General features: G+C 36.1%; 1 protein-coding gene across 1 annotated transcript in view; it reads right to left on the reverse strand.

The window, feature by feature from the left end:
• LRP1B (low density lipoprotein receptor-related protein 1B) overlaps positions 1-13,546 on the reverse strand; it is a 1,806,191-nt gene that overhangs the window by 583,460 nt on the left and 1,209,185 nt on the right. Inside the window, exons 36-37 of the mRNA XM_010853706.1 lie at positions 7,390-7,524; positions 6,679-6,808 (exon numbers count right to left, since the gene is read on the reverse strand). Coding sequence (XP_010852008.1) covers positions 6,679-6,808; positions 7,390-7,524 — 265 coding nt within the window. The remainder of the gene's footprint in view (positions 1-6,678; positions 6,809-7,389; positions 7,525-13,546) is intronic.

Below are 13,546 nucleotides of genomic sequence, written 5' to 3' on the forward strand. Positions count from 1 at the left end.
AAAACCTATATATATATGGGAGGGATCAGAGAGAACAGTAAAACTCCAAGTTAAAGAAGGTAACAGAGCAAAACTCTTGAGTGGATAATCAATGGAAAAGTTAAGAAGGCAAGCAGTATGAAACCTGAAAAAAAAAAATCTGGATTTGGCTATGGATAAATTTAGATATTCCTAGAAAGAACTAAAGCTGAAAACTCATTTCAGAAATTCAATGATGAGACATTTACTTCTAAGAACTAGAGAAGTAAACATGCAGAGAGAAATAGGGCAGCATTTTTCTTTTCAAATAAGAGGGATCTGAGCCTAGTTGAAAGCAAAGGGAAAATCTTCATTGTAAGTTAAAGATGATAGAATCGAAGAGTAACTGCAATGAGATGCCCAAAGAAATGGATGCCATTGTGTCTAGAATAAAAGTGAAGTATATTTAAGTAAGGGGGAAAAAAAAAAAAAAAAAAAAACTTTCTTTGAGGTTATATACTCTATTTCAAAACATTCACATTATGAATGTGTATATTCGCTCTAATACATTTAAACACCAAATCCATTTAATTGCTTTACTAATAGCTGACAATTTTGCCATCTTCCCCCTCCAAGATGACATACTTAGAGACCTTATGACTCATGTTGTTGATCCTGTGAACATCCCAGCTCATGCTTCTTCATCTTTTCTGTTTCAGGGACTTACATCTATCTCTCTTTTGCCTCAACCTTACATTACTCTAACTTCCTGTTCTTGGTTTCATTCCACTTCATCACTAATTTCTAGACCTCATCTCTTGATTAGCAACTCATGTTTACTCCCTTATAATTGCCAACTTTGACTATGTTATCACCTGCTCCCTTTTGGGGTTATTTTTCCCATCATTTTTCTACTGCTAAGTTACCAAGCATTCTTACTCAAGGTCATATAAATACCTCATTAGATTCTAGAAGTTCATTGCAGCTGGACACATGTTGCTTAATCCTTTTTATTCATATTCTATTTGCCACAATAATTTCAGCAAATCTACCTATTCACTTATAGCCACTACTTCTATGCATATCATCTATGACTTTCTTCAATTTCACTAATTTTAACCTCTAAAATAGATTCTACTGGCATATTCTTACTGCTGAAGCTGAAGCTCCAATACTTTGGCCACCTGATATGAAGAGTCAACTCACTGGAGAAGACCCTGATGCTGGGAAAGATTGAAGGCAGGAAGAGAAGGGGATGACAGAGGATGAGATGGTTGGGTGGCATCACCAACTCAATGACATGAGTTTGAGCAAACTCTGGGAGATGGTGAAGGACAGGGAAGCCTGGCGTGCTGCAGTCCATGAGGTCACAAAGAGTCAGACACAACTGAGTGACTGAACAACAACTGGCGTACTCTGTTCCCTTCATTCATTCCATTGCCAAAAATAGAAGAGAACTTTCCCTAATATAATCATCCTATTTAAATTTACCTCATTTAATCTTCCCAATAACCACAAATGATATAGCATTTGAGATCAAGATACTTAAAAAGATATCAAAGGTAGGAAATGTCCACGTTGACCTTCCAAACTGTAGTGGACACCATTGGTGCTGCATTTAGACACCCTCGATCCTGTTTGCGATTTCTAGGCACTCCAATACCCAGCTACTGTGTCCTTTTCTTTTTGGTAACTCATATAGGCAACATTTTTCAGAGGACAGCTACTAGAATCTCCTTTTGCAAGTGGTGCTGAGAGCAAGAAGTCTTGGGAATGTATATCTCCCCAGGGTTGCCCTATCCAGTGAATAACTGGCTGGGAGTTCGAAGTCAAGCTCCCTTGCTAAGTGAGGTTTACCCTCCAAAACTTTCCAAGGTTCACAGTCTAACCTTTGTTTGGCCCCTTTCTTATCTGACTTCTACCTGACTTGAATTTTCATTCCAGGATCTGTTTTCAGAGATACCTGATTTAAGATTCAAATCTTTTCCATCTGCTATCCTCCATTCTTCCTATTCCACCCTATTGCTTCTTCCTTGCCAAGGTTACTGCTAAACTCCTTGGAATCTATCTCCTCTTTACACACATTTTCTTCCACCCCTCAGCTGATGAATATGTGCAATACCTCCCTGGTCCCATACTAAGAAAAACCTTTCTTTATACCCTACTATCTTCTCAACAAACTTTCTATTTTTTACTCTTTTTCTTCATTGTCCAAATTTCTGTCACTGTAGTCTAAATATTCTGGCTCTATTTTCTAATTATCTTTCACTTATTAATTCTTTATATTTGGCTTCTGCTCTTATCAGTTTCCTGAAATTCATAACAATTAAAAATGTCATCCCTCTCACCAATTACATGTCCTGTTTTCTGCTTTTATGTCTCTCAACCTCCTTCTTGCAGATACATTTGAAGTTTTTCCTAAAACTCTCTTCTCTTGATTTCTATGACAGTGATTTTTCTGAGTACTTGAAATGACTTCTTTCTCTGCATTTCTTTTGCCTTATTGCTAATTTTGTTTTTGCTCCTCATAATCATTTTATCCCCTATTTGTAAACATTCTTCATTCATGTCATTAGACTTTTTTTCCTATAGTCTTCCTTGGATAATTTCATCCACTACCATTTTTTATTGCAGAACCTGAACTCTGTTGGAATAAGTAGGAATGACTCTATATTTATCCAACTCTTGCCTCTATTTATGCTTTACTATCTCTTCTCCAGAATTTGCTATCTCAGGAAGAATCCAGGATTTCCAAGACAATCCTAGTTAAAAAAAACAGAATGATATTATTAAGATTAATTCTCATGCATAAAAGATCAGATCTTTCTAAGTCCAAACTTTTATCTCATATCTATTTTAAAATATTATTCCCTCTTTCCAGCTTAGATCTGACACCTCCTGGCTTAAGAACTTGCAGTAAAAAAGTCACACAACTTTTCCATTTACAACTTTTATATTTATTTTAGTTTCCCACTTATATATTGGTCTCTTGTTGTCTCTCTTTATTGATCTAAGGGCAGAGAAAGAATCCTTCCTCTTCCTGCATAACATCCTTCCTGGAAGGATAAAGAACCATTCCAAAGAATTTCTTAAAGAATGCAACAACTTCAATGTACTTCTGATCTCAGCTTATGTGGATTCTCTGCAGTCATGGGGAAGGCTTAGGAGAGAGGATCCAGGGCCAGTTTGTGTTTCACTTGGTAAACTGGGGATGGAGTCATCATAACATTTTTAAAATGTGGGGAATCCAATTGCCAATTTTATGGCCCCAACTTATCTTCCACCTACATTAACTACTTTTTCCTACATGTCCTTTATATACTTTTGGTCTTGGCAATGTCCTTTGCTTTGCCACTACTAATTTTTTATTTATTTTATTTCTTATTCATATAATACATTTCACTCCATCTCAAAAACATTCTTTCTTCATGTCTCCTCAATAAAGTGTCTACTAATCATCACCAAAGCTGCTACTACCCTCACTTTTACTACCTACACCAGTCATAAGCTATCTGTTTTCTGAAAATTTAATGTAGTTTTATAATAGTCATATAAAAATTTTCACTTTAACATGAAATTTAGGTATCAGATTTAAGCTTGAGTTATATCAATATAGTCTTTTGGTGCTTCCATATTAGTTCTACTTTACATTATGTTACTTAATTTTCTAACACAATTTTGTACTTGTTTAAAAGTTTAAACAGAAAACTCATTGTGAACAAAAGCTACACCTTATTTATATCATCATACTTTATGGTGTCTACTGGTATCTTTCACATCATCTATCGTCCTGTTTTGTCAACATGTACTGAATTAAAGGCTGAGGAGGAGATGGAGACATCCTGACATGATCTTGTTGGCTGGGAGTAGCACTTAAACTGACAAAATAGTGAAGTACATGCAGAGTTTTTGCCTGATGTCTTCAATCATTCTAAAGAGAAATAGATATTATTATATGCTAAGATGACTGTACAAAATATACTTAACAAAAGAAGGTCTGGAATAACAACTTGAGGGCAAAACTCGGCTTCAAAAGAAATGCAAGAGAAAACTAAAGATTGATAAGTTAGCAGCAAGAGGCCTGTTAAATTGAACTGCATAAATCAGTAATAGACCAGGCACAAGAAGTTCTCTATATGATGGGAAGAAATCATATTATTCAAACAAACCCATTTCCTGTGTATCTATCATATTTTATAACATTCAAATTATATTTGTTCCTACCTTAAAAATAATTACATATAGTCCAACAATTGATCAGGTTTATTTTTTCCATTGAGGGTATACTGATTCACTGCTTTATTATAAAGTATAAATGAAAAAGATACTTTAAAAATGTCATTGCATTAGTCAGTGTTAGTCATTCAGTCATGTCTGATTCTTTGTGACCCTATGGACTGTAGCTCACCAGGATCCTATGTCCAAGGAATTCTCCAGGTAAGAATACTGGAGTGGGTTGCCATTCCCTTCTCCAGGGGATCTTCCTGACCTAGGGATTGAACCAGAGTCTCCTAAATTGCAGGCAGATTATTTATCATCTGAGCCACCATCACACTGGAAGAGGAAATTTTATATTCAAGTTTACAGGTATGACATGGACACACTAAATTGACACATGTGTTTTATGCTTGGAACTAAACAAAATTATACCTTCCCTCAACATTCTTAACGTGTACTGGCAAGTGTCCATGAATGTGCAGTTGTAGGCAAGACAATGTACAGGGAAAGTCAGACCCAACTCAAATATTTTCTAAAACATCTAGCTTTTCTAACATTTTGTCATTATTGTTTATTCTCTTTCACTTATAGTTCTAGTCTTTAAATTTTTATTATAACTTTTTGTAAAATCTGTTAAGCCTATTTTCTTATATGCTTGATATTTTTGGTTATTAGTTTCTGTAATACTTATATGTATAGATGTAACAGGTAGCACACATACATACATATATAATGCAGCATAATCTTTGAAATTTAGAAAATATAACTCTCCCATATATAATGTTAATGACAGAGTAATATATTTTAATTGTGGTATCAGTTTCCTTATCTGTAAAATGGAGGAAATAATGTCACTCTGGGCTTCCCTGTTAACTCAGTGGTAAAGAATCTGCCTGCCAGTGCAGGAGACTTGGGTTCAATCCCGGAGTCAGGAAGAATCTCTGGAGAAGAAAATGTGTGCATGTGTGTGTGCAGTTGCTTCAGTCGTGTCCTGCTCTTTGCAACCTTATGGTCTGTAGTCCACCAGGCTCCTCTGTCCATGGGATTCTCTAGGTAAGAATGCTGGAGTGGGTTGCCATGCCCTCCTCCAGGGGATCCTCCCGACCCAGGGATCAAACCCCCATCTCCTGCACTGTAGGTGAATTCTTTACCCCTGAGCCAACTGAGTAGCTCAGGAAATGGCGAACATTTCCATACTCTTGCCTGGGAAATCCTATGGTCAGAAGAGCCTGGTAGGCTACAGTCCATTGGTATAAGAGAGTCAGACATAATTTAGTCATTAAAAGGCAACAAAAACACTCTAATAAGTTTGTTATAAACTTTTAAACAGAGGGAAAGAGGACTCGCTGGTGAATTCTGAGCAAAGAAGTTACTGCCATTTACATTTGAGAAGGATCATTAGGCTGTGACATAAAGAATAGACTATAGGAATACAAGGATAGAAGATGGTAATCCACAATCCTGAAATGTTGGCAAGAGTGATTACACTCAGACTAGGGTGGAAACAATGAAAACTGGGAGAAGTAGGTAAAGCATAAATGTATTTTGAAACCAAAGGTAACAGGATTTCTGGTATACTGAACATAGGATATGTGAGAAAGATACCAAAAATGTCATATTGTATCTTTGAAATTCATCTCAAGATTTTCCTCTAGTAATAGAAACTCAGTTTATTTAATTGAAATTATTAATAGAAACTCAGATTGTAGAATTTTAATTAGACTATAGAGTTTGGTTGTCCAAATGGAAAAATGGCACTTTCAATAAGACGGTAGATATACTTATCTGTAACTTAAGAAGAAGAAGAAAAAAAGTTTGGGATGAGTATGTTGATATAACAATTATAAATACATAAATGGAAACTGAAGCTTTAGAAATACTGAAGAACAAGTTTGGCTATCAGATGGTTACTTCATTCACCAAAAAAACCTGACTTCCAAACACATAAACAATTTTAGGGAGGAACTTTAAATGAATAACCTAGAAAAGCATTGCTGTACTCATTTGGATTTACACACACATTAAGGACTGCATAAGGACTTCCCTGGTGGCCCATTGGTTAAGAATCACCTTCCAATGCAGAGGACAAGTGTTGGACCACTGATCCAGAAAGATTCCACATACCCTGGAACTACTAAATCCATGAGCCACACCTACTGAAGCCCAGGCACCCTAGAGTCCCTGCAATTAGAAGCCCACCACACGGCAAGTAGAGAGGAGTCCCCACTTGCCTCAACTAAAGAAGTCTGCAGGTAGCAATGAAGACTCAGTGCAGCCATAAATAAATAAATACACATAATAAATGTAAGCCCATCAAATGTGTACTGAAATACACATGACAAAGTGAAAACAAACTTTTCCTTCCAGTTAGGTAAGATACTGAATTTGTTTCAAACATTATGATTAAAAATAAATATTAATATCAACATACAGATTTTTCTTTTAATGAAACTTTAGAAAAGTCACCTAAAATCCCCAAATGTATGTAAATGTTAAACTTACCCTTTTTCTGGGTGCAAAGCTATAGATCTTGGTTGATCCAGACCTTGGGAAATAATTACATAACGAAAAGAGCCATTGAGTCTTGCAACTTCAATTAAGTTGAAACCGTGATCTGTCCAATATATGTTACCTAGAAGAAATACAGAAATGTTTATAATATAATTGTGAGAAAAATTATTTATTACTTATAGCTAAAATTAACTTTCTGAACATTCACATAACCATAAAGAAATCATTTACCTCCTATATTCTTTTTTAATAGGTACATTAAGCAGAAAGCTATAAATAAACTCATATGTAAATACTTGTTAATCTCACACATCTGTTGTTTAACCCATATAATGATACTTCTGTGTGTTAAAAATAAATGGAAACTTCTCTCACCTGAAAAAGAGCTCTATTTTCACTTTCTACTGACTTCAGGCAAAAGACAACTTCTAATACTTTTTTATCAGCCTCATGGGACTCAGGAGAGTTGAGCAAAGTTAATACTACGTAATCTACTTCTACATAAAAACACGTATACAAAGGCTCAGAAGTATTAGAAAGAGTGAAAAAAAAAAAGCAAACAAGACCATTTATTCCTGTGGCTAGAAGTACAAAAAAAAACAAACAAAAACCTGTGATGACTCAGAAACAGAATTTTTATGAAGAATATTGAACCCCTAACAATACAGGCTTAAAACAAAAACAGAAAGCCATGGATTTTACCAGCAATCCAGTCAATAGCTATTCCTTCCACTCTTCCCAAGCCATTGGTAATGATGTCTTCTTTCCAAGTTTGATCTCTTTTAGCTCGGCTAATTTTGTTGAAGCCCATGTCTGTCCAGTAGATGGTATCATTTTCTATTGATAAAACAAACAAACATACATACACTATAGAATGTATTGATATATGTATTTGTTGTTATTCAGTCACTAAGTTTTGTCCAACTCTTTGAACATGGACTGAAGCAAGCCAGACTTCCCTATCCTTCACTATCTCCCAGAGTTTGGTCAAATTCATGTCCACTGAGTTGGTGATGCCATCAAACCATTTAACCCTTCTGTTAAATGGGGTCTGTTGCCCCCTTCTCCTCCTGCCCTCAATCTTTTATAGCATCAGGGATATATGTATTAGGAGCACACTGCATCAGCATTTTGAACGTTATCATCCTGGGGTACCCGAGTATAAATGTTCTTCATTAAAATTTACTAATAAAAATGGTATGAAAGATATTAAAACCACATGAGAAAATCTAGTCAAATGTTTTTTAAAGCATTTTTAAAATATATGTGCAAATAGTCCATTACATTTTTTTTCATTTTTCTATTCATTTAAACTCATAAATACTTATCTCCCATGAATTTAAAATTTTGATATCATACCATAGTATTTTGGACCACAGCATTTCTCATCACATCTGTTCTAATGTCATATGATAAGAATACTACTGGAGATAATCAACAAAGTCTCAAAGTAAAGAGAGAATGGAAAGAAACAGGACATTTCAATTATGTCAAGGGTATTTTAAACATAAGGTCATTCAAAATGTATAAAGCTTTAAAAGTACCTTATCATCCAATTATTCCTTCTGAGGTACTAGTTTCCCAAATGTCAACTACAAAGCCTGTGCATTCTTTTTCAAACTCTAATTGTAAAAATGGGCTTAAGAACACTTGAAGAATGGCTCTGTGCTATCATAGAGTCTTTAAATAACAGTGCTTTTTGAATATTTGAATGAAAAATGTGTCTAAAGACTATAAATGAAATATATGTGCATGCATATGCATAAAGGGTAGCAATTATAGATCAATGATGTTAAATACAGCCACCAGAAAGACACTGGGGACAAATCATTAAATAATAAATTTGCTACCAACTAAGTAAGTTTTTGTGTTGTGACCTACATGGCTAATGAAGAACAAATCCTTTAAGACCAATATAATTTCCATCTGGCATAGTGACAGGCTATGGAAATAAAGAAAAGGCAATTAGTATAAAAAAGCCATTTATCAGTAAGTTTGGGGGTTCTGTTTCAAACGAAATACAGTCTAAATTCTATTACCTATCTGGGGAAAAATTCCAAACAGCCCCTGTTTGCAACACTGGTTTACTCAGATACATGCTTGAATCAGAGCAGAGATACCATTTTCATATACATATCTGCAAAGTAAGGACTTGTTTCATCTTTCCCATTTTGTCAAAGTATCCGTTGATATGTTTTTATGATTGAAGAAATGAATTGATCAACAAAAATAAGCACTGCTGCTGCTGCTAAGTCACTTCAGTCGTGTCCGACTCTGTGCGACCCCATAGACGGCAGTCCACCAGGCTCCACCATCCCTGGGATTCTCCAGGCAAGAATACTGGAGTGGGTTGCCATTTACTTCTCCAAAAAATACGCAAAATAAGCCCTACTTTTGCATAAATACTTAAGTGTTATATGAAGAGCCCCACTCTCTTCTGCAAACATTAGACCCATATAGCCAGTTACTTATTTTGTATCTCCACTGGAATATAAGAAAAGGCAATCCTGACTGTGAAAGACAAATTTTGGGTTTCTACCTGAAACATGCTTCTCTCACAGTCTTCCATGTGGCAGCTCCCCTTGCCATGGTGATATGATGAAGGGCACTTCCATCCTTTGTTTCTTGGGTTAAAAACCTTAGGCTGTCCTTAATAATTTTTTCTCACACTTCACATCTAATTCATCACTGACTACTCTCATCTTCAATCTATTACCAAATATTTTAGCTCTTTTTATTCTTTAAAATCATATCCCTCATCTCACCATTCTCACACTGTATAATTAGAATGTAATCCAAGTCATTATTACCTCCTACCTGAAGTACTGCAAAAGACTCTAACTTAAGCCCAACGTCCACTTTGGCCTCAGGTCTCCCTTTCCTCATGAGCCTTTTCTCCGTTGAGGGTCCACTGTCACCCTATCCAAATTCAGTAAGATAATTTCTCTACTCTTCATTCAGTGCTCTAATCATTTTCCATCTTATTCAAGGTAAAAGTAAAGTTCCTTCCCAAGACCCTCCTTCATGATCCACCCATACCCTTCAACTCTCTCTCACCTATTATCCTTCCACTCTCCCTGCTTTAGTAACAAGAACTTCTTCTCCCTAAAACCAAATACTATTCAGTCCAAATTTCTTTCCATCACTTTTTCTTCTGCTTGGGATGTTCTTTCCCTAGCTACTTGCATGGTTCTGTCTTAGCTCAAATATTTCCCTTCTTACTCAAACTTGCCCTGACTACTCTATAGAAATTATTTCCTTGTCATGCTCCATTTCCCTTACAGACCTATTTTTCTCCACAGCATGTATTACTGTCAAGCACATTACATACTTACTGATTTGTTTGTTTAGCATCTGTCTTGTCTCACAGAAATATAATCCCTTTGAGGGCTGGGACTTAATTTTGTTCCCTGTCTTGTCCCTGGCACCTAGAAGAGTGGCTAGTACATACTAAGGTCAGAGTAAATATCTGATGAACAAATGAATTACTGTGATGTGTAGTACAAAGACTGGTTGAAAGGAGACACAACTAAGGGAGACAAAGCTTGTACATGAGAAACTTAATAAAGTTATTAAGGAACAGAAGGTACGCACATTGAAAAATTACTAACAGTTGATAATAGTATAGCTTGAACAGCATATTAGTAGTAAAGATAAGAGGCTTTAAAAAAATTTTTTTGTGGCCACACCACATGTGGGATCTTAGTTCCCTCACCAGGGATCAAACCTATGCCCCATGCATTGGAACCACTGAGTCTTAACCACCAGACTGCCAGGGAAGTCCTAAGACAAGTGTTTTTATGAGTTCAGAGAAGACACTGACAACAATCTTCACAGGTATTAGAATAAAAAAGACACTAAATATGTAGTTGACCCTTACTTTTTCCTATTATTCTCTAATAGCTTTGCCAGCCCTGCAAAGTTTTATTCAGTATAACCACAAAGCATTCTTTCACACATATACCATATTATCTTGCACATACTTTATTATTATATTGACTTGAAAATGCATCCCTGCATTTCTTCTTGGAAATTGTCTGAGATATGTGATAAGTAGGGACTGCAATTGACTCAGTATTTACCAAAACAGCTACATGGGCAGTAGATACCTCATGAAAATTCCATATATGAATAATAGATTAATTTGTAACATTGAGACCATCTCTAAATGGTCAAATCCACTGGATTAGAGCATTGAATAACTGAGATGTATTCTTATATTCTTTTATGCTGTATACTTGGGCTATTAGTAAGCAAATCAATCATGTAGTGATGTATTAAGGAGGACCAAGAGGATAGAAGATTTATATCACCATTCACATCCAATTCTCCTTTCCTTATATTAACATATATATTGTACCCCTCTACACCCTAAGTGGAATAATTTCACTAAGATATAAGAATATGTAGTCTAATACCCAGGAATATAACTAAATAAACATAAGCTACATCAAGAATGTTTTAATTAGTAACAGAATCAGGCAGAAATATGACAAAATCTTATTACAAACTTGAAAGATATAAAGTGGAAATACATATAAAGATAGAAAAGGATGAAAGACTATCATAACTGCACTCCAATACTTATTCTAAAATATGATTTTTTAATTATGTTCATTCAACAAATATTTACATGCTGCTGCTGCTGCTAAGTCGCTTCGGTCATATCTGACTCTGTGCAACCCCTGAGACAGCAGCCTACCAGGCTCCCCCGTCCCTGGGATTCTCCAGGCAAGAACACTGGAGTGGGTTGCCATTTCCTTCTCCAATGCATGAAAGAGAAAAGTGAAAGTGAAGTCGCTCAGTCATGTCCAACTCTGAGCAACCCCATGGACTGCAGCCTACCAGGCTTTTCCGTCCATGGGATTTTCCAAGCAAGAGTACTGGAGTGGGAAACTTGAAACTAATATAATATTGTAAAATAACTATATGTTGTTAAAAATAAATTAAAATATGCAAATATATGGGCATGGCTATATTTCAATAAAATTTTATTTACAAAAAATTTACCTAAGGACATTAGATACTAAAATTTACAACTTTGATGAGCTCAGTTTACCTATCCAATTGTTTTTGTTTCCATTCTGTTGGACCCATTATACTCTATCCTATACATTGAAAGTAAGGACGATTGTGCTCAATCCCCAAAGTTAACTTATGGAAAATTCTATAAAATGTATATCCTGGGGCTGTCCTGGTAGCTCAGTGGTAAAGAATCTACCTGCCAACACAGGAGACACAGGTCTGAGAAGATACCACATGCTGCAGAGCAACTCAGCTTGTGGGCCACAACTACTGAGTCCGTGCTCTAGAGCCTGGGAGCCACAACTACTGAGCCCATGTACCGCAACTACTGAGCCCACATGCCCCAGAACCTCGTGTTCTGCAGTCAGAGAAGCCACCACCACCACGAGAAGCCCACACACCGCCACTAGAGAGTAGCCCCTGCTTACTGTAACTAGAGAAAAGGCCATGCAGCAGCAAAGACCCAGCACAGCCAAAATATAAATAAATAAACAATAATAACAACAACAACAAGAAAAAATGTGTTCTGGTTTCCTGATAAACTTCAGGCTTGGGTTCTAGAGAATTTTTCACCTGTGGCTATTCAACAATTTTCACCAGCTACACTCTTTATTATCTTATAGAGAAAGCTGTCAGGACTTTGTTGTTACATTGTCAGCTTTTGTTGTTATATACAAACAAGATTCAGCTGTATGGAGCCAATACAATTCTTGGTATCAATGCTTATAGTGAACCCGCACTGTAACTGACTATTGGAATCAAAATGAACAATGTTCCTCGCTCCAAACACCAGTGCTTGCTTGTCTTTATTTGCTATCACTTTCATATGAGCTGGTTGCAGACACATTTCTCATTTAAAAATCAAATATAAGCATTCTCCATGAGTTAGCTTTTAAATTAAAAACAATGTTTTTTTTTTTTTTTTTGCTACTTATCAGCAGTGACCTTAACAGATATACCCAGAAACCAATTGTTTCTACATTTGCAAGGGCTGCTTTAAGGCTACACAATCCATTAATTCCTCTAGTTTGAGTAAAACAATGGTCTCCAAGCTGATTTTCATTCTAAAACTTTGACAGATATGGCAGTTCCCTCTAATTCAAACTCTGGTCTTTTACTCTTTCAATAACCACCTTCTCTTATTTTTGTAAGAAGAGCCTTTATGCTATTACTCCTGCATTTCCCAGTCATCATGTGTCTTAATGTAATATTTTGTTACTTTTCTGTGTCATTTCAGTCCAGATTCAGGACTCAGTTTTTTCCCTTAATCCATGTCTTAGTGGTACAGATGGTAAAGAGTCTGTCTGGAATGCAGGAGACCTGGGTTCAGTCCCTGGGTTGGGAAGATTCCCTGGAGAAGGCAATGGCACCCCACTACAGTACTCTTGCCTGGAAAATCCCATTGACAGAGGAGCCTGGTAGGCTACAGCCCATGGGGTCACAAAGAGTTGGACACGACTGAGCGACTTCACTTTCATTTTCACTTTCATATCTTACTCTCTCACCTACATTTATACACAGAACTATATATACAAACTTGCAATACAGACAGTGCAATAGCACAGAAGCATGAGATACAAAAATTTATTATCACAACATAAAGACTTCAAGCTGAAAATTAAATGTCTTTTTCTAAGAGGTCTCCTAGACACGCCCACTACAGGGTTTGTTTTCCCAGTGGCAGCTTCATATTCAGCCCCAGACATGTCTTATTCTCAGCTTCTTCTCTTGTCTCAATTTATCATTCCCTCCTCTTTCTGATTAGCCACTTTTCAGAAAGAACCTATCTCTAATCACTGCTCCCTTTCTCAGCAATAGGTCTGCCTTTAAATAA

The sequence above is a fragment of the Bison bison genome, unplaced genomic scaffold (genome assembly GCF_000754665.1).
Source record: "Bison bison bison isolate TAMUID 2011002044 unplaced genomic scaffold, Bison_UMD1.0 scf7180017864330, whole genome shotgun sequence".
Taxonomy (NCBI): Eukaryota; Metazoa; Chordata; class Mammalia; order Artiodactyla; family Bovidae; genus Bison; species Bison bison.